The 17,500-nt window shown below is 45.3% G+C and overlaps 1 protein-coding gene across 1 annotated transcript in view; it reads right to left on the minus strand.

Annotated features, from left to right (window-relative positions):
- si:ch211-253b8.5 (dysbindin) overlaps positions 1-16,714 on the minus strand; it is a 27,062-nt gene extending 10,348 nt beyond the window's left edge. The window contains exon 1 of the mRNA XM_063215811.1: positions 16,079-16,714. Within this exon, the coding sequence (XP_063071881.1) occupies positions 16,079-16,121 (43 nt within the window). The 5' untranslated portion in view covers positions 16,122-16,714. The remainder of the gene's footprint in view (positions 1-16,078) is intronic.
- Between the last annotated feature and the right edge of the window lie 786 nt (positions 16,715-17,500).

A 17,500-nucleotide genomic window follows, 5' to 3' on the forward strand; every position in this document is an offset into this window, starting at 1 on the left:
TACGTATGGCTATAGAATGAGCCCTATAAGTGAGCAATCATACATATTCCAAGTACAATGTTTATAATTTTCTGATGTTTATATGTTTCTTGTGTTATGTTATATTTCTTCTTCTTGTACATTGAATGTGTCTTCTATATGAGGTTTTTTTTAAAGTTTAATACACAGAATATCTTTTATATGGATTTACAGAACTCAGCCACTTACGAACACTGTGTCCTATTGATATCTCACATCGAACCTCATCTGGAACAGCGTCCAGAGGGGATTTCAACGTGTTCAGACGCCGCGGACGAGAATCGGCCAAATTGGATTAGGCTTTCAAAGCCGGGGCTAATTTGGGCATGGTGTTAAAGGGCTATCCGCCTCCTCTCTCTCCTCTCTGCTCCTCTCTGATCCTGTGAGGGTAATGTGCTGATGGATTGTTTTCGCACCAGGGGCGGACAAACAGTTTCCAAACAAGACATGTGTTAGTTAGTAGAGGAGACACACAAACACAAACATATTTAAATTACCATGAGGCAGCATCATTCTGAAATGTAGACAGGTGCAACGCCACAGCAAAACCCCAATAGACGCAGGGGGTGAAAGACACATTAGGTATGCCCCATTTGTGGTTCACTGTATTTATCATTTTTCACATATAAATGACAAGCTCTTTTCCAAAGCACTGTGCGTACAAGTTCCAAAAAATATTAAAAACTGGTGTTTTTAATTTAATTGAGCTTCTTCAGTAAAATCAATGTTTAAATGTTTGGTTGAGTTTGGTAAGGAAAATTCAGATCAACATTAGCCCAGTTTCAAATGCCCTGATGATGGCCTTTGATGGCTTTTATAGTGTTTTGGAAAGAACTCTTCAAATGAACATTGATTGCTGTTAGCGGCTGGGATTGGCCAGTGGCTTTAGAGGGCTCTGTAAGGACATGTCTGATTGGATCAGAGTGAAGTGAACAGCTAGAGGAGTGTTTGAGTGTGTTCTCTTTCTCTCTCTCTCTGTTTGTCTAACTCTCTCACTTTGCATTTCTGTCTCTCTGAGCTCTGAACTCTATCTCTGGTCTCTATCTCCATGTCTCTCTCTCTCTCTCTCTCTCTGTCTGTCAGTCTGTGCTCTCTCTCTCTCTCTCGCTGTCTGTCTGTCTGTCTCTCTCTCTCTCTCTCTCTCTCTCTCTCTCTCTCTCTCTCTCTCTCTCTGCTTTTATTTGGAAGCACATATATATTTGTGTAGATGCCAGAGTTAGTTTGCGGTCATGTTTGTGTGTATGTGTCACCTCATCCTCCTGACCACCCCCCCTCAGCCCGGCCAGACTAACCCCATCACAAAGCCCTGCTCTGTGTACAGTCCACTGCCTCATTACCCACAACCAGGGCCGCTGAGAGCTTTGGCTGGGCCCAGGACGATGTCATCTGAAAGGGCCCCTCACCCAATACATTCAATGTAATGAGGACCCAATTATGGGCCCCCCATTTCCCTGGGCCCAGTTCAGATGACCCCTTTGTCCCACCTTGTCGGCTTCCCTGCCCACAGCTCATCTCATGTCTGCTATAGTCCCACTAGCTAGCCAACGCCTCTTCCTCTCTGGTCACCATGCCAACATGGAACAGCTTTATACCAGCCCATACAAAATGGTCAGTTGTCCTGGGCCCAGGTAGAAGAGTGGCCAAGAACTGTTTTCCCATTACGTTGAATGTATTGGGTAGGGGGGCCTTTCAAATGACTTTGTTCGGGGCCCAGCCAAAGCTATCAGCAGCCCAAGCACACGTGCGCGCACACACACCCACACCCACACTCACACACACATATGCGTGGACTTACACACGCACACATGCACACACACACACACGCGCGCAGACACACACAAACACACACACACAAACACACAGACACAAACATACGCACACACACACACACACACTGTCCCCTCCCTCCCCCCACCACCGCTATTGCCAATGTAACAGTGGCAGCCATTGGAGGGCTACCAGCAGCCATTGGAGCTCCTGGTGCTGGCCAAATGTCATGTTCCGGAAAGTTCTAGAAGCAGAGCACACTAAAAACAGCTCTTGGTTACAAAATAAAAGGTCCCACGAGTCACACACAGAACCAGCATGTCCAGCTGGGAACACTGGGGTCTTATGGGAGGATGGGGGAGTGTGTGTGTGTGTGTGTGTGTGTGTGTGTGTGTGTGTGTGTGTGTGTGTGTGTGTGTGTGTGTGTGTGTGTGTGTGTGTGTGTGTGTGTGTGTGTGTGTGTGTGTGTGTGTGTGTGTGTGTGTGTTGGTATTGGTGTTTGTGTGTGCAGGGTCGAACCAAGTGACAGGTCGAACAGACAATTGCGGGGCGGCAATTTCATGTTAAAAAATCGCTTAAAATGTAGGCCTATTATTTGTACACTATTATCACACTGTTGTGATGATATCATTACTGTAAGTGGTTTTGGTCAGCTATTATAAGCGCTTTTTGACTTTTTTATATACTGCGGGTGGGGCCGCCACAAAGGGACAGGGCATCAATTAGGACGCAACTCATTGTAGGACCGCCACTGTGTGTATGTGTGTGCGTGTGTGCGTTGGTGTGTGTGTGTGTGTAGGAGGGTGTCAGCAAATTAGTAATAGGCGATGTTTGCTTGTGTATTAACATGGGCAATAATAATAAATGTCCACTCATGTGCTGCCGTGGAGGGAGCACACACTGAAGCTGTGTGCCAGTTAACGTTTTCACTCACTGTATCACTGTGCACTGTGACTAGAAGGGAGGTGACCTCATAGTGCTTGGAGGTTCTGTGCTGTGTTGAGTGCGACTCCCTCCGTCATTTTTTCAGTAACTTGACATTTAACAAAAAGTCATCCCTCTGTATTCCTGCCTGGTCTTGTGAGGTTGATATTAGCCAAAAGAAGGAAAGAAGAAAGAGACGAAAGTGAAGGAATGAGATTGGAGGGGTTGAGAGAGACAGAGAGAGAGAGAGAGAGAGAGAGAGAGAGAGAGGAGCGAGAAAGTGAGATAGGGACCTGCCTGGATATGTATTCCTCCGCAGTCAAATAGAAACTACAGGAGAGATTACATAACACTGGGGTATTTTGTCTCAAAGCACGAAAACCACGGCAGAAGGGGAAGGCATCGCTCTGCGATACCTACCTCCCCACACATGCCTGTCTCTCTCTCTCTCTCTCTCTCTCTCTCTCTCTCTCTCTCTCTCTCTCTCTCTCTCTCTCTCTCTCTCTCTCTCTCTGCACCCACATTTAGCTGTGGAGGATCTACTGGTAATTCACTGGGGGACAGAGAGCAGGACCAATTGAAGAGAGCAGCTGTCCTTGCGCTACACTGGGTATATTTCTCTCTCTCTCTCTCTCTCTCTCTCTCTCTCTCTCTCTCTCTCTCTCTCTTGCTCTTGCTCTCTCTCTCTCTCTCTCTCTCTCTCTCTCTCTCTCTCTCTCTCTCTCGCTCTCTCTCTCTCTCTCTCAGCAGGTATTCAGGGCTAGTATTTGGGCCATGCGCCTGGCTGGGGGGGAGGGGGCTTCAAGGGGAGTATATAGTGTTGGAGGGAAAGGCTGGCATGCGAGATGCCTTTGTCAGCAGCACTGTCTTATGTAAGCAAAGATGGCATGTTCCACTACTAAGGTTGGCGCTGATGCCGTGCCATGCCAACAATGAAGCAGCTTGACAGCAGTTATTATAGCAGCCCCAGCTCATAGTGAGTCCTTAAGAGCAACATGCTGGACATGGTCACGCAATCCTTTACATGTCATTCAACTTGAGAGACAGAAACATGGAAGACATGGTCAACCAATTTATTCTTGTATGCTATAGTTCATAATAAAATAAGTCAATACAAAATTAGTAAGGTAAGTGTAAATCCACCGACTTTGTGCATTCATCTCACTATTGACAATATATAATAAGAATAGAATAGAATAAGTTGTAAAAAAAATTGGGTAACACTTTACTTTACGGATCGCTAATAAGGTGGTAATTTCGTGTTAATTTCATAGTTATTTCAGGGTAATAACTGTTTGTTTTTAGTAACAACAGCAAAATAACCATACAGTTTCCAGTGCAGTGTGTCTGTGTGTGTCTGTGTGTGTGTCAACAAAGTGTCACCGTGCTGCGAGTCATCAGGGTGTCACCACAATGCACTGGAAACTGTATGGTTATTTTGCTGTTGTTACTAAAAGCAAACAGTTATTACCCTGAAATAACTATGACATTAACACGAAATGACCACCTTATTGAAGTGGATGATCTTTTTTTGAGGGTGAAGGTTGTACACTTTCTGCCGTGGAATTAAAAAAACAAAAAAGGATTTTAAATGTGCCATTTTTGCCTTTAGGAACTGTATAACCCTCATTTGAGAATCACTGAAAAGGCTGGTGTCAGGCATGTGAAATAGATTTAGGCACAATTTGCTCAAAAACACCATGACATGCATGTGACTGACAAAATCTTAATTGTTTAATGAGCATCAAATAAAATAGATCTCCACTGTCACACTTCCTCAAGGTCCATAACAGCAGCCGGTGAAGAAAGCCATGAGCTGATCAAACCAATCAAAGGCTGACGTGTTACACTTTGATGACTTTGATGAGAGAGAAAAACAGGGTCATAGGGCACGAGGTATGAGGTGAGTGTGTCACACGCACACACACACACACACACACACACACACACACACACACACACACACACACACAGGCCACACAGATGATTCCACCGCTTGGCAACACATCTCTGTTTACGAGAGACTGGCACAGTGGGTCTATTGAGATGGCAGCGGAAGTGAGCGATTGCCCAGAGCCAGAGGTCCACAGGATGACCCAGTCCCCAGTCTCTATGCCGGGACTGCAGTGGAGGGGGTATAAGAATGGGAGCCACTGTGTCAGCCGAGGCCAGGCCAAATCAAAGCAGGCCAGGGACTTGGTTTACTGGAACTGGGTAACTGGGCTCTCTTCCTCCTTCTCATGTTCTGCCATCCTTTGTTTCCTACGCTCACAGACCAACCTGTGACTGGAAATAGATGGGTTTAGTTGCACTTCATATCCTCTTCCTTGTCATTCACTTGCTTTGTCTTTCCTCTCCTTTTCTCTCTTCAACTTTCTCTTTTCCATTTATTCTTTTCACATGTTGGATTTTGTTCTATCATTTACGTATGTTCTTTCTTCTCCTTCTCACCTGGCTCTGTGTTGTTTTCTCTGTCTGTTGTTTACTCATTTTCTTTTCAATTTTCTCTCTCTCTCCATAGAGTGTGGTGGTATGGTTTGACCAAAGAGCATAGCGCCAAACCAGCTGATGTGATACACGTATGGCTCTTACTCAGACCTTCAGAAACAAAACACAAACACAAACAAGCAGGCATCATTTCAGCCAAACCCCATTGCTAGTTTTAGACAAGTGTTGAAAGAACCAGCAGGAAGCTCGCCCGTACCGTTTCCTGTGGGAAATCTGTATCCCAGGAAATGCTGTGGCCTAGCCTAAGCTCCCTGCCCAGCCTTCGAGGACAACAAAACCAGAAGGGTGGCTGCTGCCCAGTCTCTCTCTCTCTCTCTCTCTCTCTCTCTCTCTCTCTCTCTCTCTCTCTCTCTCTCTCTCTCTCTCTCTCTCTCTCTCTCTCTCTCTAAGGAAATAGGGGCCCCCATCCCATGCCATCCCCCTCAGTTCTCAGCTGCACTGCAGGATAAACAAAACTCATTATGGTCTGGCTGGTTTCAGATCTGCACACAGCACACAGGAAACGTCTTTTCCAGATGATCCAGGAGCCATGAGGACCACAACGCTGGGGCAAAGGGGATGGGCCATGTGGCCAGACTCACTCAGCTGCCCACAGCCAGTCTATGGGGAGAAAGGGACACACAGAGAAGGGGAGAGAGAGAGAGAGAGAGAGAGAGAGAGAGAGAGAGAGAGAGAGAGAGAGAGAGAGAGAGAGAGAGAGAGAGAGAGAGAGAGAGAAACAGACAGCCAGATAGAAAGGGGGACAGATAGAAAGGGGGACAGTTGGACAGACAAACAGGCCGACAGAGATATTGACAGAGATAGAGAGATACAGTAAAAAGGCAGAAAGACGGAGCGATTGACAGGCTGGGAGAGAGGAGTACAGCAGGCTGGGAGAGAGGGTAAGAGAAAAAGAGGGACAGCTTTCTCCGCATGTTCCCTTTTCTCATGACTCAAACACCAAGCATCCATCCAAAGATGCCAATTACTGTAGGAATCTACAGCCGCTCATTTGGAGTGGTTTGGATCATGAACTCTCTGGTATTTCCCTGTTGTAACTGTGACCTGCAACAAGGCCATCACAGAAGGGTGAAAACACAACTTACAAAACTTAGTTTTAGCCATCACACAACTTACAAAAACATTTGTAAGCTTTAGTGCCACGTGAAAAAATATGATTAATTTTTCTCTACTGTGAGGACAGCTTTACTCTTCTTGAAGTTCAGCGCCACTTGTTACGTAAGAAAGAAGTTGTTACATAAAGACATGAATTTAAAACTGTGACGTTAATGTTCTAATTAATTGGGAAGGCTCTCTTACCATTCCGCCCCATCGCTGTGATCCTTTGGGCTAAACTGCACCAGTGAAGTTATGACTGAGCTCTGACTTAACTCACCCCACCCCTGCACACGTCTTATCAAACATTCCCCAAAATGTTATTACATCACCATGACATAGTGTCCATTTCTGCAAGGTCAAATGAATGAGGCTTCGATTTTCTTCGCTGTCCATTTCTCTGAAGTCAAATAGAGCTTCATTTAGTCGGTTTTTGGCCACCCAACGAAGGTATACTATTTTCTTTTAAAGTTTGCAGTGAGTGAATTCGGCACATTGTATGAGCTACCCCTCTCCTCAGGCTCTCCAGATGTCTTGGATCCAAGTGCTGAACAGCAATATGCAGTACACCGTGTTAGGAAAGTGAATACAGTAGAGTACAGTTGATGCAAGAAGGGGTTTTCAACCAGTGGTCTATGGCCCACTGGTGGTCCGTGGCAATATTGCTGGTGGCCCAAGAGCCGCTATGCCATTTAACTATTGCAAATGTACGCATATACATATATGAATTAGGGGTGTAAATAATAATCAAAATATATTGAATGGCATCGTATCGTGGGGCATTCTTAAGTATTGAAAATAATCAAATCACTGGCTGCTGTCCAATGCCCTAGCTCCATAACATAATAGAAGTGGAAAAGTAATTGGAAAAAATCGAATCGCATCGTACCGTAGGGAATTCTTAAGTATCGTATCGTCATTCAGGCTGTGATTTACACCCCTACTATGAATGGTGGTCCCTGGGCCAGAACCAGTTCAATATCCCTGAAATAATGATGAGAAAAGAAATAAAAGCAGAGGGAGCGCGAATGTGTGTGTGTATGACAAAGTTAGCGCAAGAAGTTATGGATGAGCCCTTTTGCTATGAAGCGCCCTCTCTCTGAGTCTCATGGCAGAGTTTACAGTGGCTGCTGTTATCACATTGCACTGCAGCACTGTGCCGCCAAGTGCTTTCTCTCGAGAGAAAAAAACATGACTCAACATGGTGGGATTTTGTGGTGTTTTGAGTGTTAAGTGGCTTATGCTGTCATTTTAGCTAATGACTTAAGATGTTTTTGTGTCGCCTATCAAGTTTCAGTGGCGATGTCTGATCCAGATAAAGGCATGACCACGCGTTTCACTAAAGACATGCTTTCTGGCTGATGTCAGGAGTGTTTTCTCTTGACACGCGTGTTGTTCTAGATTGGTAACAAACTGAAAAAGGTTTGTGAGAGAATATTCTGATAGTGAGGCGATTAGATGACATCAACTTTGTGTGTGTGTGTGTGTGTGTGTGTGTGTGTGTGTGTGTGTGTGTGTGTGTGTGTGTGTGTGTGTGTGTGTGTGTGTGTGTGTTTGTGTGTGTGTGTGTGTGTGTGTGTGTGTGTGTGTGTGTGTGTGTGTGTGTGTGTGTGCGCGCGTGTGTGTGAACGCGGGCCCGTGCGCACGTGTGTGTGTTCGTGTACGTGTATGCATACAGTATCTGCGTGTTTCTATATGTTAAGATGGAATAGGTGGTCATGCAAAATGTGTGCATGCGTGTGAAGCATTGCATGTGCGAGTGAGCCCATGCACATGTACACGCATGTGAAGTGCAGGGGCAGGAATAGACACATTGACAGACGGCTCTTTGTTGTCTGGCTTTGGTGGGGTCAGCAGGACATGTCTCATTAGGTTTGCCTCAATTGGTGTCAGGCGATGACCATCTACGACTACCCATGATGCCTCAGGGCCGGTGTTCGGTCGATATGTAGGCCTAGTACTTTGACGAGACAAGCTACCAGTAAGCTGTTCCCCTATTCCTAACCCTAACCACTGATCCAGGAGCGGTTTGTAGCACAGCTCGATGGGCAGGACACCGGCTTCTCCTCCTTCCTCAGTTTTTAACGGTGGATCTCAACCTTTTTGAACAAACGCCCCCTTGACCCCCTCATAAGCTTAACCCCTTCGTATTAAAAGATAAAAATAGAATAATACCCCCAATGGGAACTAAGCACCGCCCCCTCTCAGCTGTATCCTTCTCAATGCCCCCTTAGAGCATTGAGCAATCAGCATCCAGGGAATGTACGTGGCGCTCCACATTTCAAAGCTATGATCCAATCAAAGGGCTTGGAGCTTCTGATGCCCTATTCTAAGGGCGACGATCAGTCAGCTCCTTGGCTGTTGAAGTGTTATCTTCTAGAAGCCTCATCCTATCACTCAACCCGAAATAGCTTCCTGCACAGGTCATAGTACCGAAGTCATGTGCCAGTCTGAAGTCTTGGCCTTGCTTGCCACTGCTGCATGCTGCTGCTGGTGGGATGATGTGGAGGCATGGCCGGAGCTACCATTGAGGACACAGAGGTCATATCCTCAGTATTTTTTCAGTAATGTAAATGTATCTGATGAAATTGATATTTGATCAACAATGATAAATGCAGTCTGTATATGACACCCCCATTTATCCTCAAGGCAGTGATTAATGAAAACAAACATAAAAGTTTGACTGAAGTATTTTAAAGGCCAACTTCCGATAAAACACAGTTTTACTCACTCCTCACTTGCAAGGCTCTCGTAGTAGCGGTGCGTCACCTCGCCGGGCTGTGTTTCCCGGTGTTTCCCAATTGACATAAATAATGCAGAGAAACGAGCGAATCACGAAAGCCTTTCTGTGTTGCGTCACGTCGAAAGAAGGCGTTGCCCACAAAGGTTTATGTCGACCCATTTTTCTAAAAAACATGTCGAGTAATTTTTTTCTGCTTGTTTTCAAAACAAGCAACGTCTGGTGGCCCGAAACCTAGCTTAGCTATCATCTGGTTGCTACTCTCAGATACACACAAAGCACAAAGCCTCATACATACAGCATGCCCACTCTGGTTGCTCCGTGCCTGCAGCTCGCCTAGGGGTCGCTGTCGAAAGAGCACAGCCCTGAATGGAGCCTGCACCATGGAGGTAGTATAAGAACTGGAGAGAGTGAATAAGTCCCGCCTCCAGTCATTTCAATGGGAAATGCTAGGCTATTGAATTCAGCCAAAATTGAACGAAATTTTGAGCTTCAAAGATGGAGTCGTTTCCGCCACCAGTTTACTCAGCCAATTACGTGCCACATTAATGACTGACTTACGATTGACCAGAAAGATATATGGAAGACGGGCATTGGATGCATGGAGGTGCCCAACCACACACCTGTATAGGTATGTGTGCCCAACACTAAACTTGCGCACCCAACAATCGCGTCCACCCTCTTTGAGCGAAGTGGTGGCGGAATTGCGACGAGGAAGTGCCTTGCTAATCGGCGAAGCTAATCAGCCAAATCCTGACCCCCTGGCCTGCACGCCTCCGTTGGCGCCCCTATAGTGCAGTACCACCGGGGGAAGTGGCGACTCTGAGCTAATCAGAGACGCATTTCCACGAGAGCAGGAGGAGTGAGCCAATCAGAGACGTATTTCCACGAAAAACCCGGAACACCCTCTCGTTTCTCCACCAGCCACCGTGCTAGCTTGCAAAAACGATGAAACAAAGCAACCAGAACGTTTTTTTAAAACAGGACCAACGCGTAACACATTCAATAACAATGGGGAACACAGCAATATTAATCAAATGACGTTGAGAGGCGGCCTTTAAGCATTCTAAATTTACAGTATACCATACAGAACGCAGTATTTGACCTCTGTATTTGACAATGTCTGGTTACGGCCCTGTGTGGATGTGGTGGTGCTGAGAGCTGGGCTTTGCGGTGAGGTATAGCCTATAGCCCTAGAGGGCTGCACTGAGGTAACCTGAGAGCTTTTGGTTCTGATCCAGTTCACGAGGAGGGGCAGGACAGAGGGAGGGAGGGAGGGAGAGAGAGTGAGGAATGCAGGGGAGGAGTGCTGACTACCCAAATTCTCTCTGTGCTGCATCACAGCGCTACATCCGAGCTACAGAGCGGTACGGGTCGGGTGGGGTCAGGTGACGGGTGGAGATTATGACATGGTGGAGTCAGCAAACAGCAAACATACAAACAAACATGCAGGCAAACAAGTAAACAAACAAATAGACGTGAGCCTGTGTGATGAACGTTTGTGGGCATAATGAGCTGAGGTCAGTATGTTGCAGCACCTAGGGCCACATATCTATCAGGAGTATCATTATCCCCATCCATCCATCCATCCATCCGTCCCTCTCTCCCTCTCTGTCTTTCTATATCATCCCATCTCTCTTTCTGTCTCTGTCTCTGTCTGTCTGTCTGTCTGTCTGTCTGTCTGTCTGTCTGTCTCTCTCTCTCTCTCTCTCTCTCTCTCTCTCTCTCTCTCTCTCTCTCTCTCTCTCTCTCTCTCTCTCTCCATATTTGTGTTTTCCTCTCTCATCTTGTCTTTTGAGTGTGATTTTTCTCTCATTCTGGGCTCAGTTCCAAAAGTGAATTATTTCTTGCAGGATTTGAGCAGAGTAATTTCTGAGAACATCACAATAGCAATTGCAGTAGCAGTATTTACTCTGTGTGTGTGTGTGCGTGTGTGCGTGCGTGCGTGCGTGTGTGTGTGTGTTTGCGTGCATGTATGTGTGTATGTGTGTGACACACGCGTGTGTGTGCTTGTGTGCGTGTGCGTGTGTGTATGAAAAATGTACACTCCATGACTATGGAGAGCAGCACAGGCCAGCACCGGCCATTGGACAATCGGGGCTCCTCAAAAATCCCCTTCCATCCCAACACTTCATCTCACATTATTCCTATGACATCAGCCTCGCCCAGCTCTGCTCTTCTCAATAGGAGCCCTATTCTCTGCACCGGAATTATCACCAGATCACCGCTGATGCAAAAGAGAGGAAGAAATGATCCTCTGTGGTTTGTGTATAACAACAGCCAAACACCGCTGAAATTTTGACAAAAGACTAAATTCTATTTCTTACACCATACACCATAGAGACCATGCGGATGAAAGAGTGGTCTATACACTGATTTGTCTGGTACAAGTGTCCATCAGAGCAGGAAGACAAAAGACTAACTTATATTTATTGCCCACCAACAGTGACACCATATCAACTGGAGAAGTGGAGAACTTGTGGTAGCCTATTTGTCTGGGACAAGTGCCCATCGCAACAGCAAGACAAAAGGCTACATTGTACCAATTGCACACCAACAATGACCCCATGAGGGGTGAGGAATGGAGAATGCTAGGAAGGGTGGGATCAGTCTTTGCCATCTTCTGAGTCAGCAGCTTTGTGGGGTTATTTCTGGTTGTCTCTCGGTATACAACATTGTTGCAGTGTGTGTACGTCAAACACGTTCACTACCATGGAAATTGTGCATTGTTGTCATGCCTACAGTGGCCAAACAAAGTGCATCCGTTGGTCTCAAAAAACAAACTTACAAAAGGGATGATCAAAAGTATAGGTCTGAGGTATTTCTGGTTTGGGTTATTCAATTATCACTTCATGGCTCTTTCCACAGAGGTCTGAAGCAAGACTAGTGTAAGGTGTTAAAGAGATGTTTCACAGTTTCAATTGCTCAGTGCCAGCAGGTGCCTGCATCATGGTAGGTGTTATTTTCACTGTCTTTATTTACATGGTTAAATCAGCATAAAAACATCACCCTCTCTTACATTTAGAATTGTCACTGGTCGAGACTATGACTACATAAATCATGACAGTCAGCCACCATGAATGTCATGGCTATAAGTAGTATTACACTATGTTTGTTTGTAACGTTGCCTCGGAGAACTTATCTCCGAAGAACTCTTACGCTGTACGTAAACAGGCTAAACCTCGAACAGACTGGCTGTGGTTTTAACAATAGAAAGACATGATGTCATTGACTGTGTTATCCAGCATTTGCATCATATGCTTATCTTGGCCTTGTGCCAAACATGACTTCACAAAGGAGAAGATATTTTGGGCCCAATTAATACTAGATGCACTGTAAGGTCATATTTAAAGGGCGTGTTGAACAAATATACTTTGCGTTTTGAAATGAAAAGGTTTGTTATTACTCAAAATACGCACAAACATTGAAACAAAAATAGAGAGTTAATAAAGCTGACTTTGTGGGTGCTAAAATTAGGTATGAGAAACCTTTCTTCCGTGACAGAACTGACGTATATGTAAGCACAAGCCTCTAAATGTTATGATAGCCTATGTCAATTTCAAATTGTGCTTGTCCGGGTGTCCTGGCAACACAAGACGTTTTACAAGTCAGGAACTGTAGATTTATAGATTTATATACAAAGGTTAAAACGATTCCTACAGAGGAGATGAAATTATATATATAATAATGTACAGTATGCTATACACTCTAGCTGATAAAAAGCAACATAATGAGCCCAACTTTGAAGTGTCAGTAATCAGTACTGCCTCATAAAAAGAGAGAGAGAGAGGGAGAGAGAGAGGGAGAGAGAGAGAGAGAGAGAGAGAGAGAGAGAGAGAGAGAGAGAGAGAGAGAGAGAGAGAGAGAGAGAGAGAGAGAGAGAGAGATAAAGAGGCAGAGAGACAGAGACAGAGACAGAGACAGAGACAGAGACATAAAGATAAACAGAGACCGAGTCAGAGAAGTAGACAGGGTTAGAGAGAGATACAGAAACACAGAGAGAGACCAAGAGGGAGACAGAGAGACAAGAAGACAGAGAGAGAGATGGAGAGATAGAGATGTACCCATAAACCCCCGACAGGTTTTTAGTGCCAAGTGAAACATTCCTGCTGGGTGAGTGGCCAAGACATTCCGGAGGAGTTCTCGAGAGCAGATCAGCAGCTGCGATCCAGAGAGGGGCCACCTATCACAGATCGCATGGCTCTAAGGTCACACACACTCACCGGAACAATAACTCTCACCTCACAAACACACTCACACACACACATACACACGCACGTATGCATAGAGGGACACACAAACACACGCATCCACATAGAGGTGCACACACACTCACACTCGTAGAAGCACGCACACATGTGCACATACAAACGCATATAAGCATGCTCATAAACACATCTATACACACAATCTCTCTGTCTGTGCCTGTGCCTGTGCCTGTGCCTTTGCCTGTGCCTGTGCCTTTGCCTGTCTCTGTGTCTCTCCTTCTCTCTCTCTCTCTACCTCCCTCCCTCCCTCTCTCTGTCTGTCTCTCTCTCATGCACACACACACACACACACACACACACACACACACACACACACACACACACACACACACACACACACACACACACACACACACACACACACACACACACACACACACACACATTCTCAGAGATGGGTCTTCCTGCCTGCTGTGACAAATTTGATTTGCAATGTCCCTATAGCTTCCTCTCTCTCTCTCCATGAAAGCAGAGCATAGAAGAGGAACAGTCTCAGTCGGTCCGCATCTGCTGGGTCGGAGCAACAGGCGGTGGCGACGTCTAGTAGCCAAGTGTGCCGTGGGAAGTGGAAGTACAACAACACGTGACTCAGACGACTCACTCCCTCACAGGACAGCGCGTGAGCTTTAAGTGACCTCCCTCTGTGTTTGCTAATCCTGAAATGTGCTGGAGGAAATGCTCAAGTATTCCTGAGGCCCCTGCACTCAGGAGTGTCTTGCTCATCAATTGTGGGGTTTTTTTTTTTAGATTTTTGGAAGGCTTTTCAAGCTATTATTGTATAAGATAGGACAGTGAAGATAATAACAGGAAGCGAGTTGGGAGAGAGAGACGGGGAAGGGCCAACAAAGGACCCAGGCCGGAATTGAACCCGGGTCAACCGCGTAGTCGACGAGTGCCCTACCCTTAGCGCCACGCTAGGGCTCATCAATGTTACAGTAAAACTGAAGTGGCTTGACAAGAGGGGCCTGCTACACACAACACACGTGTGGCCTTGGGCCTTGAGTAAGTAGTACGTATGTCTAGGATATCCTGTTTATATAAGTTGATGTACTTCCATGGACAGGACACTTTACAGGTTGTGTGGACTGTCACGGTCACCATGACATAGTATACAGAGGCACATAAACACATAGCACACCCCCCCCACCCCCACCCCTCTCTCACACACACACGCACGCAGGCATGCACGCACACACACACACACACACACACACCATGCACCCAGGAGCACATTTCAAATTCCTGTCGGTTGACTGACCACTTCTCGACGTAGATAAATTTCACTGTTTTAAATACTGGCACTCCAGGAGACCAGCATACCTCCACGCTCCTTAAACATGATACTCAAACAAGTGCAGTGCAGTGTGGCGAAGTGGCTGAAGGCTTGCCGAGAGACCGAACGCAATCAGAGATGGAGCTGGCGTCCAAATATGGCGAGGAGCTTAGGAGTCACTCTAAAACTATGTACACTCTCTCAATCACCCACACTCCCCTTACTCTTACTCCTCGTGAGGAGTGACTCCCAGGACTGTACAGGCCATCTGGCATAGCGGGTATTTCCCGGTGGGCCCCGCACCCTTGTGGGCCCCTATTTTCAGAAATGTAAAAAAAATATATATTTTTTTTTTTACATTTCTGAAAATAGGGGTGCAGGGCCCACGGGTAAGTCAGTTCTACGCCACTATTTATGTGGGGGGGCCCTTTAAGCCAAAAGTGCCCGAGCCCTATTTCTCCCCCAGTCCAGTGAGTGACTCCAGTCCAGAGGGATGATTTGAGATGTGCTGAATGATATTATGTGAAACACTACATTCATGGATTGCACATACTATGCCAGTAAACAGTCAATGACCCCGACATTCAATACTGGTATTGTCTTCTGGGGTTTTTCCCTTTTTGTTTGTGTTTCGGCCCTTTTTAGAAGGAGGTTGTGGGGATGGGGCCTGAAATAAAGGCAGTGCAGAATGCAGCAAATAAAGTGGACATTATACATGTATATGTATGTAATATGTGTGTATGTGTATTATTATGTAGGCCTAAGGCTTTGTATGTATACATACACATCATCCATTATTATGTAAACAATGTATGAAGTTTTAAATACTGTGTCTCCACGTAAATAATTTGTGTCCATTCTTATCTGTCAGCAGGGCCACAGCAGGGTTGTACAGCTGGCAAAGGTGCATTACTGCACGACTCAAACAAACACTCTACTTTTGGAACGACATTTGAAAGTATAGGACACTTCAAGTCTCAACACTGGGGGAACATTGTCAATAGCTTAATTTCAACATTATAATGCATTTCATTGGACTGATATTTAGAGAAAAACTATTTCAATGAACCATATTAAATTATGTATTACAAGTACTTATATTACAGTATGTTTATCCAGTCATAGGAACCTCATGACTGATAGACCACACAGATCAGTCAGTAACTGTCCTACAAAAACAAAAGTAACCGAAAAGTAACCGGTAAAGTACAGAAACCAAAAAGGTTGAAAATGGGGGTGGGGGAGCCTTTAAATGTGTCCCACACTTCCCAATCATATATATTTTGTCAGTAATGACAAAAGTGCACTGTTAAATATTGGCTTACTGGGAAAAGAAAAAAAGAACAGATCAAGTCATCAGACAAAGCAGGTTGTTTTTAGTCCATTTTGAGTCTAAAACTCAATTCAACACCTTTTCGTTTCAGGCTGCAGAGTATAGTCATTGACATTGAGTTTTGTGACAATATGACAGAGACAGATACTCACAGGACATGCGCTTGTGATGGAAGTTACTGGCGGATGCAGACATGATGATGATGATGATCCCGTCAGCAGCTCCAGGAGAAGTAGCGGAGGAGTGAAGAGTGGAGGAGAAAAGGAGTGAAGAAGTGAAGGAGTGGAGTGGAGGAATGCAGGAGTGAAGAGAGCAGAGGAGAGAAGAGATCCAAAGGGGAGGTCAGGTCCTCTGGGGTATAGCTGGATGGATGTCCTGGATAGATGGATATTGCTCGCGGGCTGGCACAAGCCCAGTCACTGTCACTCTGGCTCTTCGACGCAGCAATGCCAGGGATGATGGTCAGAAAATCATTCCTTGTTCTCTTGCAGTCTCTGTTTTTGTTTCACTCCTAACTTCCTAACCTCTTTTTCTTATTCTTTCTTTTTTACTCTATTTGTCTTCTTCTTAAAATATACAGGAATCACTAATTCTGTAGTACACAAATACTTATTTCTACTTATCTGTATAGCACGGTGCCCTGCCTGTTCTCTATGCTTCTCTGTCCTCGTCTCCACAGCGTTGGAAGGGAAGTTTCCTGGATGCTTCCCTTGCTGTCACTGCATGCGGTACGCTACACGCCGGCTGAGTCGACACCTCTTCCTGAAGGGAGCCGCCTCTAGACTAGAGCCACTTCCCAGCCAGTCTGGACCACAACAATAAAGCTGGCTGCATGGGGATTTATGGGTCATACCAAGTGGTCAGTACCAGCAGGGGAGGAGGGGAAGGAGCCGTACCATAACATTCTTATAGAGAGGACCGGGCTGGGAGAGTCTGGTTTAAAGGGACAGCTACATGATAAAAGAGTTAGAAAAACCCTTTGGGCTTTAAAACCCAAAACAAACTTGCTCTGTCTTTGGTGGGTTTAAAAAAAAGTTATCAATTTTTATCAAGTATCGGTAACCCTTTAGAATAGCAACCTATTCACATCTTTATAAACACTTTATAAATACTGAACTAATTATCAACAAAATGGTTTATAAATGGGCAAGAAATACTATATTAACACAGCAGACACAGTGCAGTCGCATTGGTCCTGGAAGTTTTTCCTCCAAAGACCAGAAGGCATGAAAACACATAAAACTGACACAGTAGTTGATTTCCACTCCACTGTGTGCGTCGTAGAATGGTTATTAGACATTTGCAAACATTTGAAAATGCTTTGTTAAATGTTTATTATTATTAAATGTTAACAAAGTGCTTATAAAGCTGTGAATAGGTAGTTATTCTAAAGTGTTACCAAGGTATCTACAACGAATGGTAGGTGACAACATTTGGAAGGCAAGATATCCCCACAAGTTCATAAAGCATGAGCAAATTGTACTGTGGCCTACGTTTTCTGTTGCCCAATGACAACTTTAATGACAGCCCACACACTGACTGGACTAAAATAGTATCCGGAATCTATCTCTGGC

This window comes from Engraulis encrasicolus, chromosome 14 (assembly GCF_034702125.1).
Source record: "Engraulis encrasicolus isolate BLACKSEA-1 chromosome 14, IST_EnEncr_1.0, whole genome shotgun sequence".
NCBI lineage: Eukaryota > Metazoa > Chordata > Actinopteri > Clupeiformes > Engraulidae > Engraulis > Engraulis encrasicolus.